This window comes from Myotis myotis, unplaced genomic scaffold, assembly GCF_014108235.1.
Source record: "Myotis myotis isolate mMyoMyo1 unplaced genomic scaffold, mMyoMyo1.p scaffold_m19_p_13, whole genome shotgun sequence".
Taxonomy (NCBI): Eukaryota; Metazoa; Chordata; class Mammalia; order Chiroptera; family Vespertilionidae; genus Myotis; species Myotis myotis.
The window spans coordinates 15,608,686-15,636,392 of NW_023416317.1; the positions used below are offsets into that span (position 1 = coordinate 15,608,686).

Genomic DNA, 27,707 nt, shown 5'->3' on the forward strand with positions numbered 1-27,707 from the left:
GGAAGGTCATCTAGAAGGACACCCGGTCTAATTAGCATATTATGCTTTTATTATTATAAATATATATTTTTAAATATATTTCTTTATTGATTTCAGAGAGGAAGGGAGAGGGAGAGAGAGATAGAAACATCAATGATGAGAGAGAATCATCGATCGGCTGCCTCCTGCACGCCCCCTACTGGGGATCGAACCCACAAACTGGACATGTACACTTGGTCAGATTCGAACCCAGGACCCTTCAGTCTGCAGGCCGATGCTCTGACCACTAAGCAAAACCGGCTAGGACTTGGATGATATTTTATTTGTGTAGAAATCATAATAGGTTAACATAATCAAAAGAAGTATTTTATCTTCCTCTATTTTTAAAATTAAGTTTTTTGGTGATCAGGCACACAGTAACAGTACTACCTCGCACATGTCCTCTGCCAGGACCTGGGCAGTGGTCCTTTCACCTCTTATTGCCTTTCCATCAATTCACCGAAGGGATGGGAATGGAGAGAGCACTTCAGGATAGGGCAGTAGCTCTTCCTGGCACTTGCCCTCCTCCGGCCTGGGTCCTTTCCCTGTGGGCCTCATTCTCACCTACACCCCTTTGTAGCAGAATGCCAAGTGGTGCTAGCATTTGCATCTTCGTGCCCTGAAGTGCCCTGGCCTTTTCGAGCTTCTGGGTCCAGTTGCACTTAGAGGAACCTTAGGGTAGGCTAGCTGCCTCCCCGAGTCATGCTGGGGCTAGTGCATGGAGCAAAGAGCTTCCAGAAGACTCTGTGGCCCCCATGTGAGGAAATTCCAGTCATGTGCTATTAGGTTTCAAAGACAAAATTCTGCGTAATTGGAGTAAACTATTTCTTGAGGTCAGTTTTAGGTGGGCGACGGAGAGCAAACCGCATTAAGAAGTCTGGGCTGCCAAAGCCTGGCCTGTACAAGTCTGCTCTGTTCTTTGTCCTTGATTGTCCCACTGCATCTCCCCCTGCGGGCCCCACCTTAGGTGAGTGACTTCGTTTTCTGCATGGCCCCCTCCGCACGCACAATGCATCGTTTTACTGGTGGGGAGTGTTGATATGAATTGATATCAAAAGCCTTTTCGTTCTCAAGATGCCATTTGAAAATACAGCTTTGAAAATGTAGGCAAATGAGCATCTTTCTCCAGGGTTGATCGCAGCGAACCTTCACCTACCCTCACCCCAGGGGTGAGACAGAGGCTGTTTTGAACAGGATCTTTCGTCACCGGCTGTCTTAAGTCACCTCCTACTGAACTTATGGTTGAAGATTCAGGGTCACAAGGGAAAGAAAACAGTAATTAACTGGCAAAGTTGATTGAGCGGAATTTTTTTTCTCCCACAGTATGATTAGAACATGACTGTGGGCTGAGCACCATACATAATGTAGGTTCTCCCTCGTATGTCATTATCCAAACATTTCTTAATGGAGTGCATTTTTTTAAGCATCTGCTTTTGTAATTGCATGTGTTCCTAAAGATGGGTCAGCTAACGAAAACAAAATCCCACCAGAAAAAACAAAACGTGCTAATGCCTCTCCCCCCAACCAATTTATAACTTCCTAATTAGCCTGCCTCATTTACAACTTGGAAAATTAATTTTAGATGCCCCCCCCCCCAACCCAAGTCATCATTAATAGAAAGACAGCAACAGGGAGTGAAATAGAAATGTTTATAAAGCTCCCTTTTAAATTGACTGTGATAAGTGAAGTAGCGATGTGTTACCATCCGGATTCTGGAGTTCTCCTTGAGAAGGTTAGCCACAGCCAACACTCAAAAGAAGGCATTTATCTTAGTGGGAGCCACCTTTCAACCCTCTTTTGTTTTATTCCATAAAGGGTTTTTTTCCCCAGGGTGGCTAAAACCATTTTTTTGGTGTTTTATTAGCTATATCTTGACTACCTCCTACAAACTGAATGACAGTTTAGGGTTATTAAATGTGTCCGTGCACATATTTTCATCCATTGTTAGCCCTGACTAAATGCACGCAAGGGCACAGAATTGCCCCATTTCACTCCATTGTTGCCCATATTTGTTAAAGAAATTATTCCCCTTGACATTTGTTTAGGCTGCACTTTGATAAAATGCTGTCCATGGTCCGCTTTCTTAGCTTGGCATTCAGCAGGCTGTTACAGATTTATTTCTCTTTGCATTATCTTATCTTCCTTCCTAGCATATTTGGGCTCCCTTTTTTATATTTTAAGCTGCATTTTGGGGCTGGACAGATCACCTTAGTAGATGTACACTGGAACATTGCAGTTTCTAAAGATAAGGTTGCAAGCCTTTGGCGTATACTAACCCCCGCTAACTCTAAAGATGAGTATGTATGTTCTCTCTGCATTGTCTGTGAATAAGCAAAGAGGCCAGGTTAAGTGCTGAAAGCGATTTTAGGCTCATGGACACTTTCTTCAGGTGGATGGGACAGTCACAATTTCCGAAGTGATGTGCACATATGGAGAAGGTGATTGGATCTGGAAGGTGATTCACCTGCTGGGGAAAAAGAATGAGGATTTGTCTTTGTGTTTCCAATTTATATCCGAGTGTCCTGTCCCTGGTATTCTTTTGGTGCTGCACCTCTTTTATTTTCCCAATATAGGAAAGGCTGGATCAGAATTCCCTGTTGGAAAAAGAAAAAGCAGGAACATTCGATTTAAGTTTCTTAATTTTTTCCAGTGTTTGCCATTTTCTCAAAATGGACCTCTGTGTTTTTTTCAGTAAAGTCTTCATCATTAGGTGTTCTAAGTATGTGTCAGCAAAGTGGCTTATGGGAATTGTAAAGGTGTAGAATCTGATGTAGAATCTTATGTTCAGAAATCCTCACCTAAAAAAACAAAACAAACAAACAAAAAAACCCAAAACACCCTGACTTTTAAAGCAGAGGTAATGAAAGTCCTAACTGCAGAATTAGCTCTCAGTGGTCTAAATTATTAGTTAAAATGTATCATCTTGATAAAGAATTATTTAAAGTTCATTGTATAAAGCTTATCGCTTAAAAAAATTAATGTATTGACTCTGCCAACTCTAGAATTAAGAGTTTGCTCTACCTGGCATTCCTGTAGAAATAGGTCATTACCTATTAAGGTCAGGCATAGCCTTAAAAGCGTCATAAATTCTTTCTAAGTGTGAAATGATCATCTTTGTCTAGTTTTATAGACTTTTACTACCTTCTGGCAATTACTCTTTGATTTAATTAGACTAAAATTATTGAATGCAGAATTCAATCAAGGTATTTTAGGGTAAATTTTCATTAATAACGGTCAATATTTAAATGAGATATAACTCTTCTTACACTAATTTTATACAGAGTTCTATCATTATAAATAGATTTGTTACTTATAAATAGATTTGTTAGCCAAAACAGACAAAATAAAACAAAACAAAAAGGACACTGAGGAAAAGATTATGAAGAACAAAATTGATTATTTTATATTTATACTAATATTGATGAGTGTTTTTAAATGTACTTTTATAAAAATGATTTAAATCTAACTAGATTTGGGACTGTATTTAGTGATAACATCTGTAAAGAGTTAGGAATTTATATGCTTTTATATGATTTACAAGAAAAATGATATTAGAAATTAATGTATTGGAACTTTTGATAGTATTATAACAGGGGAAATATATGTTAAATTCTGAAAATATTAAATTAGAGAATTCTAGGGGAAAAGGAGTTTAGAAGGTGCATTCTTTAGGTTAATGATGACTTTTAACTGTTATTAAAATTATATAATTCTGAATTTTGACCTGAAAGAGAAAGATGGGTTAAAAGGGGCCATAGGACTAGGAATATAAAAGTGGACATAGGGAGCCTACCTAGGAGATTATTGCAGCTGCCCTAGTGAGAATGATGTAGACTGTTCTAGATGTGTATGAGAGTATGTGTGCAGGCACTCACCTGTGCATACAGAGCCAGAGGGCAGAGAGAGCATAAATACTTTGATTTAAAAATGAGCAAATTTCACGTCTGCCACGTATTTGAAGCATGTTCCTGTAGTTTATTTGGTGACTGAAAAGCTTCATTTACAATTTTTTAGGCTTCACTCTTAGGATACTTTGTGGAAGAGAAGAATAATGCAAAAAAGTACATGCAGAAAAAAATTTAAAAGTAGCCTATTCATTTTACCACTATGAGATAATGACTATTAGCGTTTTCTTCCTGTTTTTGTTTTTCCTAGGAATAGAATTTTATGTTTTGGGATCTTATTCTATAGACATTTGCATGTCAAGAACTGTGAAGGATCTGAGATTTTCCCTATGGTATGCTTAACAAGTCAGCCTGGTTCAGTGTCATGGATGCAGGCAGCCAACCAGAGACTTTTAGGTCAGAGACAAAGGACTTCATTGCTCAAGGTGCAGACAGCAACATCAGCACATTTATGTCAATTCTCCTTTCCCCAAGGTCCACGAAGGCAAGGCAGATGGGACAGATGAATAGCTACACCTGCAGTGGGTTCATTAAAGGAGGGCAACCCTGAACTTAGGGTGCCCAAATCTTTTATAATGGGCAGTAACATGCTTGCCCTTTGCTCTGGAAAGAGACACTACTATACAGGGCTGTAAGCATAGCTATTCTTTGATCCTAAAAGAGACACTGCCTCGATCTTCCAAGGCTATTTATTATACGAACATCCTTGAAAAAAATGTGAGAAAAGAAGATAGTGCCTATGCTCATAAAGAGTGTGCAAAAATATGAGACTCATGGAGAATTGTCTTTCAACAAACATGTTTTCACATATTATTATTATCAGCATTTTACATGGCTGCATGTAGCTGTAAAGAGTGAGTCATAAGGATATAGCATAATTTGCTGTCAACTCCCAATTTTCTTAATGATTCTTAAGGTTTTTTCCATTGAAAATTTTCACTTGGACATTTTAATTTGGGGCAGAGTGTGGTAAAATATTGCAGTCACCTTGGGCGTGTTGTAGCTGAGTTGGTGTAGAGATTTGAAGTCCATGCAGACTCTTCAGCTTGGCCTTATGTGTAAATATGCATTGGCCATCAACAACAAGCATGTCTGTTGTCTTAGGATGTTACCCAGAAAGAGACGAGCTCTATAAAGCTAGATATTAATGCTGCTTTTCATAGTCCATCCTGCACTGGTTTTCTTCTGGAAAGTGGAGATATCTCCTGACATTTCTGCTGCTCACACGTCTGACTGAGCCTCAGTCGGCAGCTTCTACTGCCTGGCATTAGCAGGGCCCAGAAAAGTCCATACAAATCCCTGCAGTGAACAGAGGACCTGAGATCTAAATAATGACTACATTGTCCAATCATCTGGGGAGGGTCTGGTCTAGTGGTGGGGATTAAAAAAAGGCAAAACAGGTTTTAGTCCTGGGACTTGTGTGCAAAAAAAGTACCCAATATTGAGGCTTTCCTGGGACTGTGGGGTCTTCTCAATTATCTAAACAATGGTTGAAGTGACACAATGGCTGGGACAAGACTAAATAAAATACACCAGGCGAGCCATTTCCTAGTTAATAATGGTCCCAGGAAATTCCAGATTAAAATCTGCAATAGATGTTGCAATAAAATTGGACTGTTAAAATTTGAGGAGTCGCCCTGGCCGGTTTGGCTCAGTGGATAGAGTGTCGGCCTGCGGACTCAAGGGTCCCAGGTTCGATTCCGGTCAAGGGCATGTGCCTTGGTTGCGGGCACATCCCCAGTTGGGGGTGTGCAGGAGGCAGCTGATTGATGTTTCTCTCTCATTGATGTTTCTAACTCTCTATCTCTCTCCCTTCCTCTCTGTAAAAAAAATCAATAAAATATATTAAAAAAAAAATTTGAGGAGTCAACTTTAACACTTTTCTGAGTAAGCAGTGACCAGAGAGTAGTCAGGAGTCAACTCATTGTCGTTATTTTTATGTGAGAAGAGTTGTACATGGTGTCGTCAACGTTTGTGAGAAGTATAAAGTGAACTTCTCTATTGCTTGAACAAACATTTTAGACACCTGCTATGTGCTCAGTGCTTTGCCAGAAGCTGGAGAACTAGTAGTGCCCAAGACCAAGGAGCTTCCACTTTCATGGAGTGTCAAGTAGAGAAAAATCATCAATATCTAAGATCCTTTCTAATAGTGAAGAGTTGTATGAAATTAAACAAAAAATGCCGGGGTAATGTAGCCGGCCAGCGGCTTGGGTACAAGGTGCCAGGTAGAGAGGCACTGCCAAGGAGAGCAGCTGGAGATGGCTTGTCTGAAGTGGATACATTAGAGCTGAGACCTGAAGGATAGGGAGCTGCAAGGTGAGGCCATTCCAGCCAGAGGCAATGGCAAGACAAAGCTTATGAGGTGAGAACAAGTGTAACATTTTCAAGGACTAGAAAAGAGTTCAGGAACAAAATGTGCTGGAGCCTAATGATTGAGGAGGGAGAAATGGAAAAAGATGACCTCACAGAGGTGGTTAGGGCCAGTTGGTGTAACGAGTTGCAGGCATCAGTAAAGGCTCTGGATCTGAAGTCTAATGAGTGATGCAATGGATTTTTCACTCAACAGGGTGGTGGAATCCGGACTTCGAATGTTTTTAAAGGTTACTTGGCCTCTGTCTGTACCAGGGAGACTAGTGAATGAGCAATGTGAATAGATGCTGGTAGTTGGGAAACATTTCCTAGCAACAGATTAGTTTAGATAAGGAATGTATTTTGGAGTGAAACCTACTGAAGTTGGCTCTGGATAGAGAAGGAAGGAAAGGAATCAAGGACAACTTTAGGTTTGGGGCTTTGGGCTACTTGGTGGATGGTGCTGTGATTACTGAGATACGGAATACTGGGCAAGAAATGATTTTGGATGGAATGGCAAGCAAGCCTCACTAATTGCATTGAAAATGGGAAGGGAACCCTAGTAAGTATCTCTGCCTGGCTTCAAAAGGAAAGCTTACAGGGAAAAACAGTTACACTTGACATTGAAGTTGCTGCCCAATTTTGTCTGGCTGTCTTAGAACGTTACCTGGTTAATGGATGGATGGATGGATGGATGGATGGATGGATGGATGGATGGATGAATGGACAGGTAAATGGAGATATGGATGGAAGGAAGGATGGACAGGCATATGGATGAATAACTTGATGGATAGATAGGTAGATGGATGAAGGTGTTTTAAAAGCAAATGTTCATATGGACTCCCTCCATTTCTTATATGCAGCTATATCTGCGAAACCATTGAAAGCCACTTCTCTTAGAGGACACAGTGTGTGGGTCTCAGGGATTCTGACCCACACAACTTTGTCTATTCTGAGAGTCAAGGAGGTAGTTTGTCTTAAGCATTATTCATAATTCCTTCGCATTGAGACAGTACTCCGTGGCTCATGTCAGTTATAAATGCCAAATGGTGTTTTTTCCCACTTTGTACAAATCATCACCATAATCTTTATTTTACCAGACAGGAAGCTCTGCTTGCGGCAATCAGTGAGAAAGATGCGAACATCGCCCTGCTGGAACTGTCTGCCTCCAAAAAGAAGAAGACGCAGGAAGAAGTGATGGCCCTCAAGCGGGAGAAAGACCGGCTGGTGCACCAGCTAAAGCAGCAGGTGGGGCCTCCTGCCCGTCAGGTGTGTTTTGCTGGGTTTGGGCCGTTGGGTGCTTTCTGAGGGTTTAGCAGCTCTTCATTTTCCCATGTCCATCCTGCAGGCTCAGCAGCTGAAAGCAGGTAGGAGCGAAATGACCTGAGTTGTCACTGGAGCACCATCTTACTGCTTTTCTGTGTGGGCTGCATGTGCCTGGGCTTGTGTGGTTTGCAACCAGCGCTGTTTTCTGTTCTTTTGTGTTAGCATCATCTCCCCAGAAATAGCTCTCAGCTCTCTTCCTTCCAGTGGACTTTGTGTGACTTCTGACTAAATCCTAGGAACTACTAATTAAATTCTGGGCACATTCTCTCCTGTTGGACCCGTTATCTTCTGTCTTGCTCACTCTCTGGGCCTATAAATAACTTCCCTCATCCAGTTCTTTAGAATTCTTTCTCACCAGACTTCCAGCTTTGGCTCTTTAACTGTTTCCTCCTGGACCTTTCGGCCGAGGGACATCCCCCAGCCCCTGGCACCGCCAGGCTATGCTTGGAGCCCTCCCGGACCATTATTTAGTCTAATATTTTTTTTATCACCTGTTTACCTCATTATCCTGATTTTCCTCCTCACTCGGCCACTGTACTTCTTCTGAGGGAAAAGGAAGGAGGGACAAAGTCCTAATTTGTGCAAAAAAAAAAAGTGATTTGCTTTCTGGAGGGTCTTCTGGAAGTGGCTTCAATGGAAATAATTGTACCTGAAGCATATTGCAAAGTCATCCCTGAAATCTTCAGGCATTATTTCTCCTCTCTATATAACTCAGGAGCTTTTGGAAGCAGTGGTTCAAATGTTCACTCAGATCCTAGCTTCATTATGAAATCTAGAAAATATGGCTCAATGCTCCGTGGTCTCACAAGGTGGCTGCCACATCTTACCTCAGGCCCCATGTGGCTCTGAAATTCTCTAAATGCCACATGGTACCACGTGGAGTGTGTCCACTTTGATTTCAGCCCCCAGGACTGGCCCGCTGCCTGCTAGGCTGATCTGGGCTGAGCACAAGGTGCAAGGTGAGTGGAAGGGAAGCCCAAAGGCATACGTCCCTTCTCCTTACAATTGGGCCAAGCCTTCCTCCTCAGGAAGGAAAAGGCATCCTTTGGCCCTGAACCAGAGGCCATTTCTCACGGGGCTGCCTTGCTGAAAGAGAGGGACCACCGCCATGCCTGGGCACCTTCTCCTGCAGAGGGAGGGTCCCAGGCACTGCCAGTCATGGGGGTCATTCCACAGAGCGGCATGCCTTGCTAGTGCTGGCCCTGGGGCTCGGGGGCCGCTTCCATCTGACCTCTTGTTTGGGGCTGTGCATCTTCTACACTGGGGTTTTCACCCACTTGGCCACAGAAAGTCAAGATGAGCCTCCTTCTTTAATTTCTCCTAGTTCCTTCCCTGTGCGCCCTGCACCCTCCCCTCCTGCACCTAACCATTGTAGCTTTCTCCCACAGGTTTATAGACCTAGGAAACAGCCCCTGAGCTCGAATATACCATGCACTTGTGATGCTTGCTACAGCCCAGATATTACGGCCAAGTACCACGGGTCCAGCTACGATGCACACATGATCCAAAGGTCTCAGGTCAGTCAGTGGCTAAGGAGACACTTGCCCCCGCCATGGAGGGTGGGGGTGCGTGAGAGCTACATCCTATCTTGACCTTCACCTCTTCTGGTGATTTCCAGTACTTGGTAGCCATAAAGTCTGGAACCATAAATGATAGCATTATGTGTTAATTTGTAATGTAATTTCACTTATTACACATTTGCCCAGGGTTCCAGACTTGGTGAGCGCCCTACAGGGCCAGCTCCTCTGAAATGGTCCTGCATCACTGCAGAGCCAAGGCTGCCAGAGGCCTCCTGTCAGGCCTAGTGGACGAGGTTTTTCTTTCTGTCTCTTTGATACTTTGCCCCTCATATATCCCCATGCTTTTCCCAATAAGGATTTTTTTAAGGATCCTTTTTTTCTTGCTCAGTATCATGGAAATGCATGATTCTGAGTGCAGGGTTCCAGGAAGGGTTGAGTGTAGGCCTTCAGTGTGCTCCTGGGAAACCACACAAAGCCTTCATTCTTCACAGCAGGCTTGGTTTGGGGTGTTGTGGGGCACATTTGGGAAACCCCAGCCATGCAGAATTAGGCTCCTGCCTGGGCTGAGGCAGGTCTGAAAGGCTATTTTGGGAAAAGAGGCAGCAAAGGAGGAGGATGGCTCCTCGGTGATGTAGGTTTGAAACCCTCTCACACCCTCCCTGCCACAGAGCAAGGAAGAGCACATCAGTGTATGTATTCTTGTAAATGGTAATGATTCTAAGAATAATGATCCATTTGCATATGAAGCACCCTCTTTTTATTGAGTGTTTACTCTATGCCACTGAAGAATGTTCTCCGGCCATTCACCAAGAGTGGCCTCTGCCCAGAGCTCTAAGACTTAGGCACTTTAATCACATCAGTAATTACTAATACTTTTGGCTCTCGCCATGAGCCAGGTATGGATCTGAGAGCTTTACGTACATACACTCATGAACTCCCAACACAACTGAAGGACTGATGCTCTTACAGAGAAGGGACCAGAGGTCCAGAGAGGCCAGGTGCCTTGCTCAGGCTTTACAGCTGGGCACACTGTGATGCTTGAAGAGACCCTTTGCCACACAACCATAACTGGATCTTGTGGGTGCTATCTGGAGTGAATCTTGCTTCTAGCTCTTGTTACCTGAGCCATCATGGCAAGATACTAAACCTCCTGAAATTCAGTTTTCTTATCTGTAAACTGGGCTAATAATCTAAGGCAATGGATCGTTGTGAGATGTAATGACTATAGAAGTGCTTTGTGTATGACTAGCACCTAATAGGTGCTACTTATATGTGAGGTGTTCTTGCTATTACTACTGTTAGTAATACTTGATTTTATCACTACCAACCCTCAGAGACAGCTTGGTTTTGACCTCATTATCGCTGCTTTTTACATGCCTGGGAGTCATCACTCATTGAGCACAGTAAGGAGAACATACTGTGGAACTGTGGGAGAAAGAGCATACAGGTGTCCTCCCAACCCTCAAATCCAGACACTTGGGGAGCAGTGTGCAGGCAAGTCAGGAATTCTAGACCTCAGCTTCCGGCCTGCACTGAACAAGCTTATTATTAAATTTACTTGGTTTGTGTATCCAGCCCACATAGACATCAATAAGAGAGGGCATCTCTGGGAGGCGGGGGAGTCCCAAACCTCAGTTATCATCACCTGTGTGACTGGCTTGAGTGAGCTGAGCTGCTTTAGGCACCCAGGCTAACTGGAGAGAAAGCCATGGATGTGGGTATTCACCCGTCTGATGTTCTGCAAGGATGCAGAGGCAGACTGAGCCACGAGAGGTGCCACCCTCTTCAGACTGCCTTGTGAGCTTGTTTCATCTCATGCGGGTCTCTACACTGCCCATGGCATTCCCCGTGACTGGACATGAGCAGCTCGTACAATAATCCCCATAGTTATTGCACTTTGCCAAGCACATAGTAGGATTTGATAAATATTTATTGTGTGAATGAATGTATGATTCCCACATGCCAGATTCTATGTCAAGTGCTTTATGTGTATGTAAGTTTATAAGCATTATCTTACATGTTCCTCATAATCAACCAACTGATGTATTGCATAGCTATACGTGCCAGGCTCTGTGCCAGGTGCTGGGGATTCATCCCCACAGATATTTTACCTGCTCCAATGAGAAAAGCATCACCCTCCTTTTTGAGTTGTTCAAACCAAGGCTCTGAGAGACCAGCTGACTCAACTACCATCATACCACTCATACCTAGCAGTGCAGGGTTGTGACCCATTGCTGTAGGAGTGCCAATACTTTGCTTTTAGCTGGCTAAACACGACCTCCCCATGGCAACACTGTGAGCCATGGATTGGCCCCCTCACAGAAGGCATCAGAGGAGCCTATTTCCAACGCATCAGCCTGTGCCTCCCAAGCTGCCCGGGGGCACAAGGATGAGCAGAGGTGGGTAGCTTGGCCAGACCAAGTGCCACATTGGACTTCAACTCAGCAGCTCTTCATTACGGGTGTTTTCTGTTTTAAAATGTTAGGCATTTTTGGAATACCTCAGTGACAAAATAGATAAAGTCCCTGTTCTCATGGAGTTTCTTTTTTAATGGGGGTGGGGAGAAAAGCAATAGATCATGAACATAATTAACAAGTAAATTACATGATAGAAAAAGAGGAGTATAGACCAGTATAAGGGAGAACAGGCATTCCAGAATAGGACCGATGGGCTGGTGACACTGTAAAATAGGGTAGACAGGATGAGCCTCCTTGGGAAGGAGACATTTGAGCAAAGACTTGAAGAGGGTGAGAGAGTGAGCCCTGTGGCTCTCTAGGGCAGTGGTCGGCAAACTGTGGCTCGCGAGCCACATGCGGCTGTTTGGCCCCTTGAGTGTGGCCACGAAGTTTTAATCGCACTGTACGTGTGCGCCCGCACGTGGTATTTTGTGGAAGAGCCACACTCAAGGGGCGCAGTTTGCCGACCACTGCTCTAGGGGAAGAGTGTTCTGGCAGAGAGAACAGCCAGTGCAAAATCTTCTAAGCGTGGCATATTTTGGAGCAGATAATCTCTGCAGTTAGGAAGCAGAATTCAACAGCCATGCAGCTTTAGAACAAGGGGGTCTCTTTTGGGTACCACTCAGAGTGCCCTGTTTAAGGCTGCCCAACTGAGCCTACTCTCCAAATCCCCCAGCTCTGGCCTCCAAGGAATCCCAGAGCTTAGCTTGCATTTTAAAAAGCATTGCCGCACTCTGGCTGGTGTGGGTCAGTTGGTTGGAACGTCCTCCTGTACACCAAAAAGTCACGGTTTGATTCCTGGTCAGGGCACATACCCAGGTTGTGGGTTTGATCCCAGGTTGGAGTGCGTGCAGAAGGCAGCCAATCAATGTTTCTTACATCGATGTATCATGTTCCTCTCTCTCTCTCTCTCTCTTTCCCCTTCCTGTATCTCTAAAAATCAATAAAAAAGGCATATCCTCAGGTGAAGATTAAAATAATAATAATAATAAGAAGAAGAATAAGAATAATAAGACTGACACTTTCTTTGGAGCCACAAAGAGCTAAAGCCAGAGTTTCTTGTCACACTGATGAGATTTTCAAATAGAGTAGGAAGAGGCTCTAGGACAAAACACCCTCCCAGACTTTCTGGCAGTCTCAACAACACTCCGCTGGATTCCACAATCCTGCACGCCATGTGCTGGAGGAGGCAGGCAGGCAGACAGTACTGGCCACCACCAAGCCCTGGCCCGCTTAGGGTGTGGCTGTGCCTTGGAGAAATGCAACCAGCCTCCAGGACAAACCAGAGGCTCTCAGACCTCACTCCACAGAAGCGTGATCTTATCTAAAGATAAATGTTATGATACTCATCACCCTGTAGCCCTCACATCTGAAAAACCTTCCCTGGCTTGCCTCACTGTTGGGATAAAGACAAATTCAGACCCATGTGCTCTCTGCTTGGCACATGTGATTCCCTCTGCCTGGCACACATTGCCTTTGTTTTCTCACCTAGTCAGTGCCCCCTCATCCTCTCCATCTCAGCTCAACATCACTTTTTTAGGGAAGCCTTCTGGGACTTTCTCCATTGGGTCAAACCCCCAGTGGGGCACTCCTATAGCATATGTACATCACTTAATTACACTGTAATAGAAAAAATTTTGCATTTGTTTTTGTGAGTATTTAAGTAGTAATTATCCACCCTGCTAGTTTATGAGCTTCATGGGGACTCATGACTTTTTCTGCTGACCACTTATCCGCAGCATATAGTGGGCATTCAGCAATTATTTGTGAAATGTATAAATGAATGAATGAATGGATTTCCGGGGCAGCTTATTTTTTAAAAAAGGGACATCATTGAGCTAGTATGACTTTTAACAAGAGTTAACTGCATAATTCTTCTTATCCCAGTATTCTAGGCATACGCCATCACCAACCTATAGGAGTCGTAGGAGAGATGAGACCTGTTTGCCAAATGATGACCACAAAATGGTGCGTGTCCTTTCTTGCCATGTCGCAAGGCACTTTACAGAAACGCCTTTTTTCATATGAATTATTTGCAATCATGACCATTTTCAACCTTTTCTCTAATTTCTTCATCATATCCTAGTTCAAATCCTCTCCAATTTGGGGGGTTCTTCTTGACTAAACTATCAGTGAGTTTCCAGATATGGCAGAGATTACTTCTTATGAAGGGAGCCCTTCCATCTTATCCCTGAAAACTGAGCATCTCATAAATCAGTTTGCCTAGAAATACCTGCACTCAGTTAAGCATCTGTCAGGAGAGCCAGAGAAGGTGAAATGAAATGAGTTCAGAAATTCCAACTATGCCTAACAACAAAAGAATCTTTATGATACTCTTCACATGTTGACGCCAGTGTTGGTTGTAGGCTGAGCACAGTAGAAAGGTAAGAGAGCAACACAGGTTACCTTTCAGCTATGTGTTGCATATAAAAAGATAAAGCATTAATCATAGTTTCTTGTAGACAGATAATACTATCTGTTGTATTCTTACCAATCCCATTTCTTCACAAGCACACACCTCTGATGCTTTTATTCCACCTTTTTCTTAAAAAAAAAAAAAAATCTGGCTTCCAGATTTTTGCAGTTTTTGGAGAGGGTCTCAATTGAACATGAGTGAAGTTTTTTGTTTGTTTGTTTTCTTGCTCTAGGGAGAGTAATTCTAAAAATATTATTAAAAATTACCATCTTTCCTTCTTTTGTGTCTTGGATCCAATCCCTCCAGCTCTTCCTCCACCCTTGAAGAAAGGACTGACATCAAAATAATTAATTCTGAAATCATTGCATTTTCCTGCTGCTAAAGGGTTTTTGAAGAAAGCTTAAAACTAAATCTTACCCCCTAAGCCTTATTCCCAAATGCTCCCCTGTGTGTGGAAGGAGTGATACACACATCCTTGATGAAAATGCCTTTTTAAAATGAGGGCCAGACACTGTTGTTTAGTTCAAATTAGAACCAGCTTATTTCTCAGAACTGGTTAGAATACTTTTGTGATCAGAGATAAATTATACTTGCTTTTCTTTTTCCTTTCCTGCCAGTTCTGGGCATTGCGTTTGGCTACCAGGAAACATGCTGGTCAGTTGGTAGCCGGAAAGTGTTAAGACCAGGAGACTAGGCCACTGGTTCTCGGTGTTTTTCACCAGAGTTTGCAGAGGAAAAAAACTAATCCTATGTTCAGGTCAACATAGTGAAATCTATTTGGGTAGAGTCTCCTCCCCTCCCCCCGCCCCCCCCCCCCCCAATGTTGTCCAGAGGACATAGGACTGGCCCCAAGAATTATCCAGACAGGTGTGGCCTAGAAAAGAAGAAGGGAGCACTGACCCTGAAATGCTCATGAGAGCTGGTGGTTAAGGGTGGGATCCTAGTCAAAACTGGATCTTGGCAGAGATAGATCCATCCTGTTAGGGGAGGTGGGAAGCTCCCCAGTGGGATGGTTGGTCAGGCATTTCTTTCCCCCTCTACTGGAGGCCACACTACGTTGTGCTTCCTATTAACAGGCCCAGTGCATTGTATGCAGATGACTTTGAATTTTGCTGATAGGGGGTGAGCACAATTAAACAGCAGTGGAGGAACTTCATGCAGTAGGGCTCCCATAGCCTCGTGTTGTCCTTGGAGGAGCTCCAGAAAAGCTTGATTTGATCCCAGCATTGTAATGCATCGCAGACTTGCCCAGATCAAATTGCTGAAATGCAAATGCATTGGTTTTCACTGCAGACTCACTTTGGGTTAAGCTTTTCATGTCCCACTGGTAAAATATAGCCACATCTCTATTTATCATTGCCTTCAATGCCAAGGATATTTACAGTATGTTGTAGAGAATCCCCTTTGCAAACAGAAATACTTAGATCTCTCCTGGGCAGGCCAGGGGCAGGGCTTTCTCATGGAGGTAAAGGTGCTCTGTGCTGCTGAAAACAGTGTCCTCTGAGTGTCTGAGTCATTGGTCAGGACACTTGTCTGCTCTGTTAGCTTGGAGACACTCCTTACTCCAGGCTGCTCGTGCCTCAACCCTGCTGCTCAGGTAATCCATTCAGTTGGCCAGTTGCTCCATAAAACAATGCTCAAAGACCTCGGAGGCAGAGTACTTCCTCTGCAATTCCATGTTTCTTAAATCCCTTTAGGAGTGCTTCTTCCCAAAACATCAGGCTGACCCTGATGGACTACTTTCTGAGTCTATCCATCGAATGAAGCCATGTTTTAAAACCTACCGTTGTTCTCTTCCCTAAGCATTTATGGAGAATCTTTGGTGGGACTGTGTTGGGCACTCTTGGCTATTGAGCCTTGGGTTTTTATCATTTCTCCTACCAGTAAGAGACAGTTCACAAAACGGAAGACTGCTATTTGGGGATTGCAGAAATGTTACCAACTTTCAGAAATCTTTGCATTGCAGGGGTCAGGGAATGCTTCATACAGAAGTAAGTATTCTTAGGAATTTTGTGATTGGCAATCCTTAGCCTATCTTTTGTGGAACTGTGATACTTTCTCCTAAATTTTCAAGAACCCTAGTGTAAATAGTGCTAGTTTTAGAAGAACTTACTCTTTGCTTTTCAAGCATACCATTTTAAGTGAAAATTTTGAAAAGACCGACTTTACCATTGTGCTGTCCTGCTTTTAGAACTACAAAAAAAGGAGAGGTGGGTCTGACTTTTAAGCTACAGAGCGACTTGCCAACTTCGCTTCGGTGATTTGAGGCGCCCCCACAGCATCCAGCAGTTGGCAGAGCACATCGGAATAGCAGGCTTAGCTGAAGGTGACCAAAACAGAGAAGGGCGGACAAGTGCCAAGAAGATCTCTCACGCGCTGTCTCTCTTTCTCTCTCTCTTTTTTTATTCAAATTTCACATCTGTGCTCTATTTTTAAACATTTATTCTTTAAGTGATAACGCATGTTTTACCCAGCCTCTTATTGGATTAGACATGTTTGAAATCCCCTCCACTTTAACCTATTCATGACTGCCTCCGAGAACATGCAGATCCACCACCAGAGCAGAGAGTGTCTGTGGGGAAGGCTCCCAAGGTGTCCACCACCAGAGCCATCTCACTTTGGAATGAGAGGGACCCCACTGTTGCACGGGGTAGATTTGGGGGAACTTCGATAGGCATAGCTTCATGAGGACAGGTGTGGGTGTAACATGTCCAGTGTTCTTGCTCCTCGTGATAGTTTTGCTACTCACATTTTAGAGTGGGAGGAATTAACAATTTTTTAACTCTTACTGCATACCTGACCACAGGTAGAGATTTGAAATATCTCAATCCTCGCAGCTCTGAAAACTAGATGTAATTAATCCCATTTCAGAGATGAGGAAGCTGAGGTCCAGGGATTGGGTAAAGATACCTCAGCCAGTGAGGGGGTCTCACTCCAAAGCTCTCCCATGCTCTTCTCAGCAGATGCCCCCAAGTTGGGGCAATACCTTGTTCAGGCCATAGCCCCCAAGAAATGGGGCTGAAAGGTAGCATAAGAAGAAGGCTTTATTCTGTGATCCTGAGCACCACTCCCAGCCCCTCCCCAGGGCCCCGAGGCTCCTGCCATGACCTGAGGTCACATGTGCAGGCTGGGGAGAGAGAGTTATCTCTTCCTGCATCGCCAGGCATTCCAGCTGCCATGGGGAGAAGGGCTGGGAGCTGATCAGTGGAGCTGCATTTCCTGTTTTCCAGCATGAAATGTTGGCACTTGCTTCTTGGAACCTTTGTATTTCATTCTCAAGATATCTGCTTGAAAGTCATTTTCCCCTTTATTTTGCCATCTTCTTCTTCATCATTGAACATATAAAAACAGGTTTCTCCTGGTCCCTTTCTCTCTCTCCCTCCTTTCCTTCCTCTCATCATATAATTAAAAGTCCTTCCAGGCTGTCTTCACCTTATCATTTCAAATGAATTGAAAAAAGATCCGACTTCCTGCCCTTGTGTCTTCCTAATGCTGAATTTCAAAATGAAAGAAAAGTCCTTTTCCCCCTCCCTCTTCACTTCATCCTGGCCCTTGAATAGCTGTGTTCAAATCAGAGTGATTTTGTTGTTGATCAGCAGAGTAGCAAACCCAGTTCGCCCTTCCCACCTTCACAATGCTTTCTCTCTCTCTCTCTCTCTCTCTCTCTCTCTCTCTCTCTCTCTCTCTCTCTCTTCAAGTAATAATTTAACAGGAAAAGGATTTTTCATTAGAGGAGGATAGTTCTCAAACACAGAATTTAACATTGCCAGTAGTTTATCTTTTTATCTTCCCTCCCTCCCTCCCTCCCTCCCTCCCTCCCTCCCTTCCTTCCTTCCTTCCTTCCTTCCTTCCTTCCTTCCTTCCTTCCTTTCTTTCTTTCTTTCTTTTTTTTTTGTTAATCCTCAACCAAGGATATTTTTCCATTGATTTTTAGGGAGAGTGGAAGAGAGGGAAAGACAGAGAAAAAACATCAATATGAGAGAGACACATCAATTGGCTGTCTCCTACACATACCCTGACCAGTGCCAGGGAGGAGCCTGCAACCAACATATGTGCCCTTGACCAGAATCGAACCCAGGACCCTTTGGTCCACAGGCTGATGCTCTATCCACTGAGCCAAACCAGCTAGGGCAAGTTTATCTTTCTTTACTCTTACTCAGCTCCATATTTTTGGGGGGAAGATGCCACTTTTTTTTTTTCATCTCTGTGACATGCTAACAGCAGAGTTAAAAGTTCCAGAATCTCCCATGTTTACTCTTGTTTTATTTTTTTTAATTCAACCCATAATAATGAACTATATTTAAAAATAAGAAGGACTTAATTTTAACCACCCTTATTATGTAAATGATACTTTTTCATAATTGAAAGCATATAAATAAATGCTTTATTATAAAAATAATATATGTTCATTAAAGATTCTTAGGAAAATGTAAATAAAACACTAAAATCCCCCATATTCTTGCCACTCAGAAATAACTGTCATTAAGATTTATAGTTTCCTACATTCCATTGTCTATATACATATTTGCACAAAGACATGACATACTGCATAATAAAGATTTTTTAGCCTTATAAACATTTAACTTGGTGTGCATATTCCCACGTCCTTAAAAATCTTCAAAAATATATATCTTGGTTGTATGACTTCCATCATTGCCATAGTTAATTTTATCATTCTTCTCTTTGTTGTGATTTCAATTCATTCCTAGTTTTTCCCTTTTATAATCACATTTGATGAACATCTCAATACATAAATATTTTTTCCTTAGGATTAATGCCCCAGAATTTAAATATTGGAGTTATGGGCATTTTGAGGATTTTAGAGAACTAAGAAATAGCTCTCTCTTACAAAGTACTTGACATTTGTAAGTTTTTACATAAATGCCACCTATATGTGTTAAGTTTGTCTAAGCTATAGTCTGATAACATGCCACTCAGATTTGGGGCAGAGTATTACTATAGGGAATGTAAATGGTCAGTAAGCTGAGAGAGCAGAAGGCAGAGGGGGATTTTTACAACTTCTTAGGGGAGTAGGCATGGGGAAAAAATGAGCAGTCCATTCTGCAACACATAACTGTGTGGACACTGGGGACATAGCAATGACCATATCCCTGTCCAAAGGGAGCATGTGTTCTATGAGGGACAAGTGAGAAACAATGACATCAAATACCTGGTGTGATGGATGGCAATCAGTTGTGTGAGGGGAAATTTCAATGATCTGTGAGGTGTCTTGGAAGTGATTTTGAATAGGGTGTTCCTGGAACTCCCCCCTGAGAGAGGAACATGTGAGCAAAGACTTGCAGGGGGTGAGCCTCGCGGAGCACTGTGTAGGAAGGGAGTCCTGTGAGGACAAACTGTAGCCAGGAGAGTTGTAATCTGTTCTCCTCAAGTCCCAGTCCCAAGTGCAGTTGCTGAGTTGACAAGGTGGGGGAGCCAGAACCCCACAACACCAATGTTTAGATGCGATTATTAAAACAATAAAATAAACACACAAGGACCAAAACCCCACTCTCTTATCTCTGCCCTGATAGGCCGTTGGGAAATGCCTGTTTGGACACAGCTAGCAAATCTATATTCGGGTGATCTTTGACACAGTCTGGGACCGGAATTGTACAAAGAGGTTACAAGTTCAGACTGGACAGAGAGGCTGTCATTTCAGAAAACAATGAAAATCGACTGAACAAAAGTGGCAACTCAGAAGGTTTCAGTCCAGGGTGGTTCTTATGCCGAGAAACCTCCGATTCACTGATCATCTCGAGGCTGGTTTATTTCCTCTCTCTCACGGTCCAGCACTCCTAAAATTACCAACCCAGCTCAGAAGCCAGCCAGACACCCTACTGCTTTGGGCTGTATGGGGTGTGCCAAAGCCCTTTTGGGTGCCAGGGTAGGGAGCAGGTGTGTGGGTCACAAGCCCAGGCAGAGTCTCTCTTGTCAGTCTTCTTTGGTTTGGGGCCCAATGCTCTCTGCGCTGCTGACACAAGCAGCCATGTAGAAAGTAGGATATTAAATATTTAAATAAAGCAAGGCAGCCCACCTCACCAGGGAAGCCCTGGCAGGCAGTAGAAGGTGTGGGGTCTGAGAATGGATCTGGGGATCATAGTTCCAGCTCAACTCTGACTCCAATACACTAAGAAACCTTGGGCACCTCATTTTGCTTCTCTCTCACAGACTCAGTTTCCCCATTTGTAACATGAAGGAAGTGGACTAAGAAAACTCTAAGCTCCTGTAGTTTTCATAGTCACAGACTATTCCAGCACATTCAGAAGTAGTGTGTTGAGTACTTGATCTATACCAAGGACTTGGAGGATGCTCAAGCAAATGGCAGTATTGGCTTTCATGGAGCTTGCTATTGAGTAGGGTGGTGCATGGTTCAATAGGACATTAGCACAGCTATCATTTCTTGAAGAAATGATATTCTAAGCACAATTTTATAGTTTGGTTGTTTTATTACAATCCTCACAAACCAGGTCACAGAGCTGGTGAGTGGTCGAGAAAGACGCTCAGTGCATCTGCTGGTAGGCGTCACACTCTGAGCCCCTTTGTTTTCCCATTGCAATGAAGTTGCCATCTTTCCCACCAGGGAGTATCTGAGAAGTCTAGGTTTTAAAGGCGGCAGCGAAGAAGGAAGGCTCTGAAGTTTGCTCAAGTAATGAATCCTGACTGACCTCCACTTATTAGTATGTGATGGTGGCAGGTCAATGTGCCTTCCTGTAAAATGGGTATGCTGTTTTCTACCTGACTCACAGAAAAGCATCATCAGGAAGGATCTACCCGGAGGGCTGCACAATTGTGCAGGAGGTTGACCTCAGTGCTGAGGTGCAAGGACAGGGCCATCTTATTGTTCCCCACAGGGTAGCACTGTGCTTTGAGGAGGGATGGTCCCAAACTGTCTCTGGTGACAATCCATTGACACAAACCTGCTCCACAGGACTTGTTCCCCAGACCAAAGAAGAAAGAACTTGAGTGGCAATGTTCATAAACAGGCCCCTCTCTGCTGCTTCTCTGGGAGCCAGACCCTGATTTATCCTTGGAGAAAAATAAATAGTGAAGAAGGTACAAACATTGCCTTGAAAGAACCCAGTTCAGAGTGGGTTCAGAAAGCTTCCTTCCAGGAAAGGAGCGTCCAGACCTCCCAGCCCCAGTCTTGCTTGTCCAGACTCCTGGGGGGTCTGCTGGGGCCAGGGTCTTCTGAGGCTTCCCAGATGAGGCCAGGCTTCCAGGGAGAGCTGCGTTCCTGAGCCTTCCCGTGATGCAATCCTCGGTGAGGCCGGGAAACGAAAAGCTGATATTTTGGAGGGGAAGAGCCATCTCCAGGGGACTATTTTTTATGAACCAAAGACACTTAAGTGTTGCTGATTTATCTTAATAGCAGATACTCTGAGCAAGAGTCCCAGTTGCCTCTTTGTGCTTTTGGCAAGGACGGATGAGAAATGGGGTGGAGGAGACCCAATCAGAGCTGGCTAGCCCAAAGTTCAGGAGTCTTAATCTTCCTCGCTCCAAATATGTAACGTAGACTTGTTTCCAAAGCTTTTCAAGTTGCAGGTGGACACCCAGCTTTGGCAAGAGGCAGAGCGGCTTCCAGAACAGTTGTCCTGAGCGGGAGGGGAGAGACGCCTGCATCTCCCTTGGGTGGTGAGTTCTTTATGCTCAGCCACCACATTCCGGTTGTGAGGGCGCTGTTTCTGTGTCAAGAAACCTTCTTTTGTCACGTGAAGAGCCCTCCTGCTTGTCACACACATGATTGGGACTCTACAAAGACACCTCTCCTCCTAGTTCCCGGCTGGAATGAGACCACGCTGAACCTAGCGCCTTAGAAGATGGAATATAAATTATGTCCAGGCCATGTTCCGTGTTGTGACATTTGCTAATCCTTATTAGATATGGATAAATTCGCATGGCTTAATTTGGCACATTGGCCACTTCTTCAGATTGTCTTTGGGGACTGGAACGGAAATGCACAACTTTGCTGTAATTTTTCTTTTATTTCTTGAGAATGGGACATCGTTTTTTATTGTTAGCTGGTGGAAACTTTGGTGAATCGTGGCCAACTGTGGCTCACCCCCACAGGAAGAAAACATGGCTTTAGCTGAGAACATATTCTTTGAAACAAACCAGAATATTTGATTTTTGAAATATCTTCCCACTTAGAAAAAAGAACAAAAAAACCCAAAAAAACAGGCTGTCCAACAAATATTAATGTTCTGAGCAAGACCAAGAGAATTGAGGAAGTCGAAAGCTAGAATTTCTCTCTGAGGAAAATTTTAGAGTGATGTGTGATGCTTTAGTTTAATAATAACTCCACTGAGCATGAAAGAGTCAGCAAGGATGCAGGTACAGCCCCAAGCATTCACTGAGCATCCTTCTCAATCTTGGTCCTCCTTCCTCCAAGCGGAAGGAGCTAGGTGTTGGCTATAAGTCAGGCATTCCACATTCCTTTCCTGGGTCACCCACATACACATGACCTTGGGCACATCCTGTCCTTTTATTTCCATTTCTGGAGTTTGGTCCAAAAATCTGCTTGACTATAGGTTCTCTCTCTCTCTCTCTCTCTCTCTCTCTCTCTGCCAAACAGTTTTATGTTGAAAATCATTGTCATGCCTTTTCAATTGCTTGGGTTGAAACTATTTTCCTGTTCTCCATTCTTTTTCAGCCTCCCACACAGTTTGGTTGTCAGGGGTGCATGCTCAGTAGTCACCTTTAGGGGACTCAAATCTTGTCAAGTGTGACAAGTCTGATCAGTTGAGGGGTTATTAATCAGTTGTGTTATAGCCGCAAAATTATTTAAGTGAGATTCCAGTTCTGGTCGTAATTGCAGGTTTGCGTTAACAGGTCTGTTTTGCAGTTTTATGAGCAGGAATCCTCTTGGGCAGATCCACCATTACTTCTCCGTGAGGTTTGGGCAGGCGATTTTTCATCGCTGGGGTGGTTTTCAGAAGAGTGCTCATATAAAAAAGCCCAATTCTCTCCTCTTAGCCACACCCAATGCTTAGCTTCTGCCGAGAGCAAGGCCCAAAATCATCCCCACGTCTCCTTATGAAATGCTGTTGAAAAACGTTAGTCCCTGTGCACTGCGCACAAAGGCCAAATTACTTCTGGAATGTTCCGTGGAACTCTGGGAATCTAGATAGGATCAAGGAAGCAGCACAGCATCTGCTCAGTCCGTTGATTGATTTGTAGGAGATTGTTCTCCTTACCTTGAACCAGCTGAAGTTACTTGGGTGTCACTTCTAGTGTTCCTTTGTTGATTCATTCGTTTGTTTATTATATTTTGTTTTCTGTGGATCTCAGAGACTGCAAAGGAAAGTTCTGGGAATGCAGGGGTCTCTTCCTCCAGGTAAAGCAATATCCTCCTGGTGGATTGCAGGGTGTGGGGTGTTTCGCAGACCTTTCACAGTGCTGAAATCACAAAGAAAGAGCTTCTGGAACAAACCAACCAAAAACCGCACACTCATTCGGGGGCAGAGCCGGTCTGTCTCATGCTGGTTTCCATACCCACCTTACCAAGATCTTTATAGGCATGAAAGGCTCCCAGTGCTGAGGAGGAAGAGAGAAAACATGAAAAGGAGGTAGAAGGGACCCTTTTCTGATCAGCAAGGGCTACTGAGAGGGGAGGGCGAGAAACAGGGACCCTTTCTCAGCTTCAGTGATCCCTGGCACGGAACTCCCAAAGGCTTAGTGCTATGCCCTATCCATTCATAGAGGAAGAAGGTCACAAATAAAAGTGGAAAATAAAAGGAAAGAATAGTAAAAAGGATAGAGATTATTATTTGAACTTCCAGTTCTCTCTAGTGTTTCTGGCTATCTCATGGCAAAATTCTCAAAAGCAATTTACATGTATCTTAATTTTCAAAATAGTTATATCAACTGCAGCTAAACTTGGCTGTGCTTTGAATGGCCTGGTGCGCTTCTTCCCCACTTTCATTAAATACCAACTCCTGGGCCAGCCTTTCCACCTGCATGGTCAGCATCTTAGGGGAGAGACACCAGAAGTCAATGGATCTGATTGATAGCCAGAATTCTGGAGGCACTGATCTAATGAAGGAAGTCATCAACCTCCAAAGGTGGAAATCATTGTGTCACCAAATGCCTCCTCTCTCTCTCTCTCTCTCTCTCTCTCTCTCTCTCTCTCTCTCTCGACAGCCTTGCAATTCAGAAATGTCAACTGGAAATAAATAGCAAGAATTGGGGTGTCTTTGAGCTGCAATTGTGACAAGAAAAGGTGGTCACAGGACCATGTAGCAGGGTGAGGGCTGGAGTAGAGATAAACCTGTCAGCACAGGGCACACAATGATAATGGGTAAGAGAGACAGTTGGTCAACAGACCCTATTGAGCATGAAGAGGGTCCGAACCCTGGTGCAGGCATTCCAGGGCTATAAAAAGGAATCAGAAGCTACAGACTGTGCTCAGGTACCTGCAGATGCCCTGTGCACAAAACCAGAGAGGTTGAAAATATTTTGCTGGTCATTAAACAGCTATTAAGTGGCCTAACTTTGACCGTTTGACCCAGGCCCTCTGATCCCACTTCTAGTTTTCCTCACTCTCCAGGACACTTTCAGTTAGGGAATTTATCTTAATGGGATCCATTTTGAACCCAGCTGTGATGGATGCTGTAGGGCCTGGTTTCGTAGGGAGGGATCCTTTCTGGCTAGGATAGAGATGAATCTGTGTGCCCGTTGGGTTACAGACAGGCCATATTTGGGGAGAGTTTTTATGAAGGAGGCTGGAAGGAGGTAGATTGTTCAGAAGGAAAGGTAGAGTTTGGCCTTACCTGGCGACTGAACTGTTTCTCTCTGACCATGGGGAGCCACTGTGTATTCAGGGGGAGTATGATATGAAAACTGTCAACAGGAAGCAGGTTAAAACCAGCATGTTTTATGAATGATAAAATGGCTTCTGGGATTCGGTGGCTAGGTCATTTCTACGCGTGGAGCTTGCCCTGAGTTGGCTGAGTCGTGGGCACCTTGGGGCTTGTTCTTGTTTTCTGCATTTTAAGAGTAGTTGGTCAGGGATGATCTGGGCCTTTCATTAATGCACCTCCACCCCAGCCATACCAAGGATGAAATAACAGCTTCCTTCAATTATACAGTCTGTGAGACATGGGGATCTGCAGTCTCTTTCCTCTGTAGCTCAATTTTCAAATAGTGCCCTGAAAGCTTCAGGAACTGAGAAGTCCTTTGGGCCATTAATATCAAAATCCCAGAACTAAAGGCCCTATTTGCTACCTATTTCCAACTTATGTCTATTCCTAAATAATCATTATTCTTTTAATGGGTTATTTCAGAGAGAGAGAGAGAGAGAGAGAGAGAGAGAGAGAGAGAGAGAGAGAGAGAGAGACACTACTACCTGATTTTGGGTGCTATTTTCTGTTTTTTCTTATTTTGTGGAGTAGGCCTGAAATGTCCCCAGGCACATGCTCTTTCTGAGCCATAATTATGCTTTTAACCTACTCCTTTATGTCTGGGTCCTTAATGTCCAAACTCCTATATAATTACCAAGTTCAGTGTGTGGGAATGAGACAAATATTTTTTGCATGACTTTAGCCTATACATTACTGCAAACACTGTATTATTACAAGATATTTCCTGAACTTGAAGCTGTACTATTAACTCTCTCAACTTGAAAAGACCCAGCAAAGAGATACTCCCAATCTTTGGCCCATGATGCAAAACTCAGATGGACAGTGACTTGATCCAGCTGAGGGCCCTGGGGCTCCTGGGGGAGGACTTGAATTTGGCACCAATGTATTGGTTCTGAGCCTGACAGGGACTTGGGAGCCTCTCCGTTTCCATCCAGCTGTGGTGCACAGCCACGGCCACGGCTCTCACTGCCCTGTGAGGTACTCGCATTCCTCAGTATTTGAAAAGGCCCAGGTTTGTTTACTGCCTCTTCTGGAGGAAGAAGTTACTGTGTGAGCTCACTAGGCTACAGGGAGATTGTTGATGCTGATTGTTCAGAGTAACAAGGACTTTAGAGGATCAAGCTGGAGGGCGGAGAGCTGTGGCCTTAAAGCAGGGTTCCTTTAATCCTGGGCTGCTGCAGGTCAACAGGAAAGACCGCGGGAGTCCAAGCACACCAAGGCCAGTCTCAGGAGTCTCTGCCCTGAACTGAAAGGTTTTCAACACCATTTCCTTCTAATTTCAGAAATAATCTGTACTAGTAGCTCAGCATTTTTGTATATGGAGCCAAGAACATTTTTATTGTTTTGTTATTATTTTCTTTTATTGACTATTCAAGAAATGTGGAAAGGAATAAAGGAGAATATAAATTCCATGAAATCCAAGCACCCAGCAATAACCCATCAACATTTTGTGTTTATCTTTCTGGGCCTTTCTCACATATTCACGTATGCATGTATACATTTATGTATGTACTAGTAAGGAGATATTTATATATATGTTTATGTAGATATGTATATTATTTTGTAGGAACATGTTGTTTTACTATCATCTACTACTTCCAGGAATTCATCTACATATGTTATACTTTTTCCTTTTAATAAATATAAATATCCATCACTCTTTATTTTTAAGATTTTTTTTTCGAGAGAGAGAGGAAGGGAGAGGGAGAGGGAGAGAGAGAAAAATATCAATGTTAGAGTGAAACATTGATTGCTGCTTCCTGCACACCCCCTACTGGAGATCATGCTCACAGCCTGGGCATGTGCCCTGACTGGGAATCAAACCGGCATCCTTTCTGGTCGATGCCGAACCAACTGAGCCACCCAGCCAGGGCAGAATATCTATCATTCTCAAATGGCTTTTGAGGATTCTATTTTTAGGAATAATGGATATTCAGTAACTTGTTAAACAAAATCCAGATGTATGGACATTTTATTTACTTCTCATTAATTGCTACTGGGATCGGCATCCCAGTGAATGTATTTTTATCTTTTTCATCCCTGTATACCGGTCCAGCTTTCTTTTCAGGAGGAGGTTGCTGGACCCCAGGGCGTGCACAGTTTGAGTTTTAGTACATAGTGCCAAATTGCCCTTGAGAAAACGTATTCCAGTTCACCATCCTGCCAACAGGATGAAAGCATCTGAAGAATAGGGAAATTAACTTTCCATTTTCGTAGCTTATCTGAATTTTACCTGCCTCCGGAACTTTGCCCTTAAGCAACAAATGCATTCATGAAGCTGCAATAAAATTAGCAATTGCCGAGATCCTCTATTTGTTCACTAAAATTAAGTAATGCTGAGCTCACTTTGTCTTTTCATGAGGTTAATGTAGAGCTGGGCAGGGGATGGCCGGCTGAGGCACAGGCACCGGGACTTCTGCTAGGCATCGGACACAACAAATTCACACACACACGTATTTTTTATTCATTTTCTTTTACCAAATAGAGAGGTTTGGACTGAATGGTGGTTCAGCAAGATGGGTTTATAGCAGATTAAACACCTCCATCCTAGCAAATTGACTAGGGAATCCTGTCCCCTCGTGGGGAGGTTGCCAGAGGCACTGTGCTCTGTCCTTCCGGAATGAGCACAGACCCGATTACAGTTGAACAGCACAGATGTTAAGGGTGCCGACCCCAGGGCGGTAGAAAATTTGTGCAGAACCTTTGGCTCCCCTAAAAACTTAGCCACATCTGCCCCTCAGTATCCACAGGGAGCTGGTTCCAGGACCCCCACAAATGACAAGAGGTGAGGATGCTGAAGTTCCTGTATAAAATGGTGTAGAAGGATGCATACAGCTGACCCTCTATATCCTGGTAAA

General features: G+C 43.7%; 1 protein-coding gene across 6 annotated transcripts in view; it reads left to right on the plus strand.

Annotated features, from left to right (window-relative positions):
* Positions 1–27,707, plus strand: part of ERC2 (ELKS/RAB6-interacting/CAST family member 2) — an 880,873-nt gene that overhangs the window by 653,901 nt on the left and 199,265 nt on the right. For all 6 annotated transcript variants that reach the window (XR_004971467.1, XR_004971468.1, XR_004971469.1 and 3 more), the window contains one exon: positions 7,373–7,520. Coding sequence is in view for 1 of the 6 variants with exons in the window: in XM_036331877.1 (XP_036187770.1) it covers positions 7,373–7,520 (148 nt within the window). In the remaining 5 variants the exon portion in view is untranslated. The remainder of the gene's footprint in view (positions 1–7,372; positions 7,521–27,707) is intronic.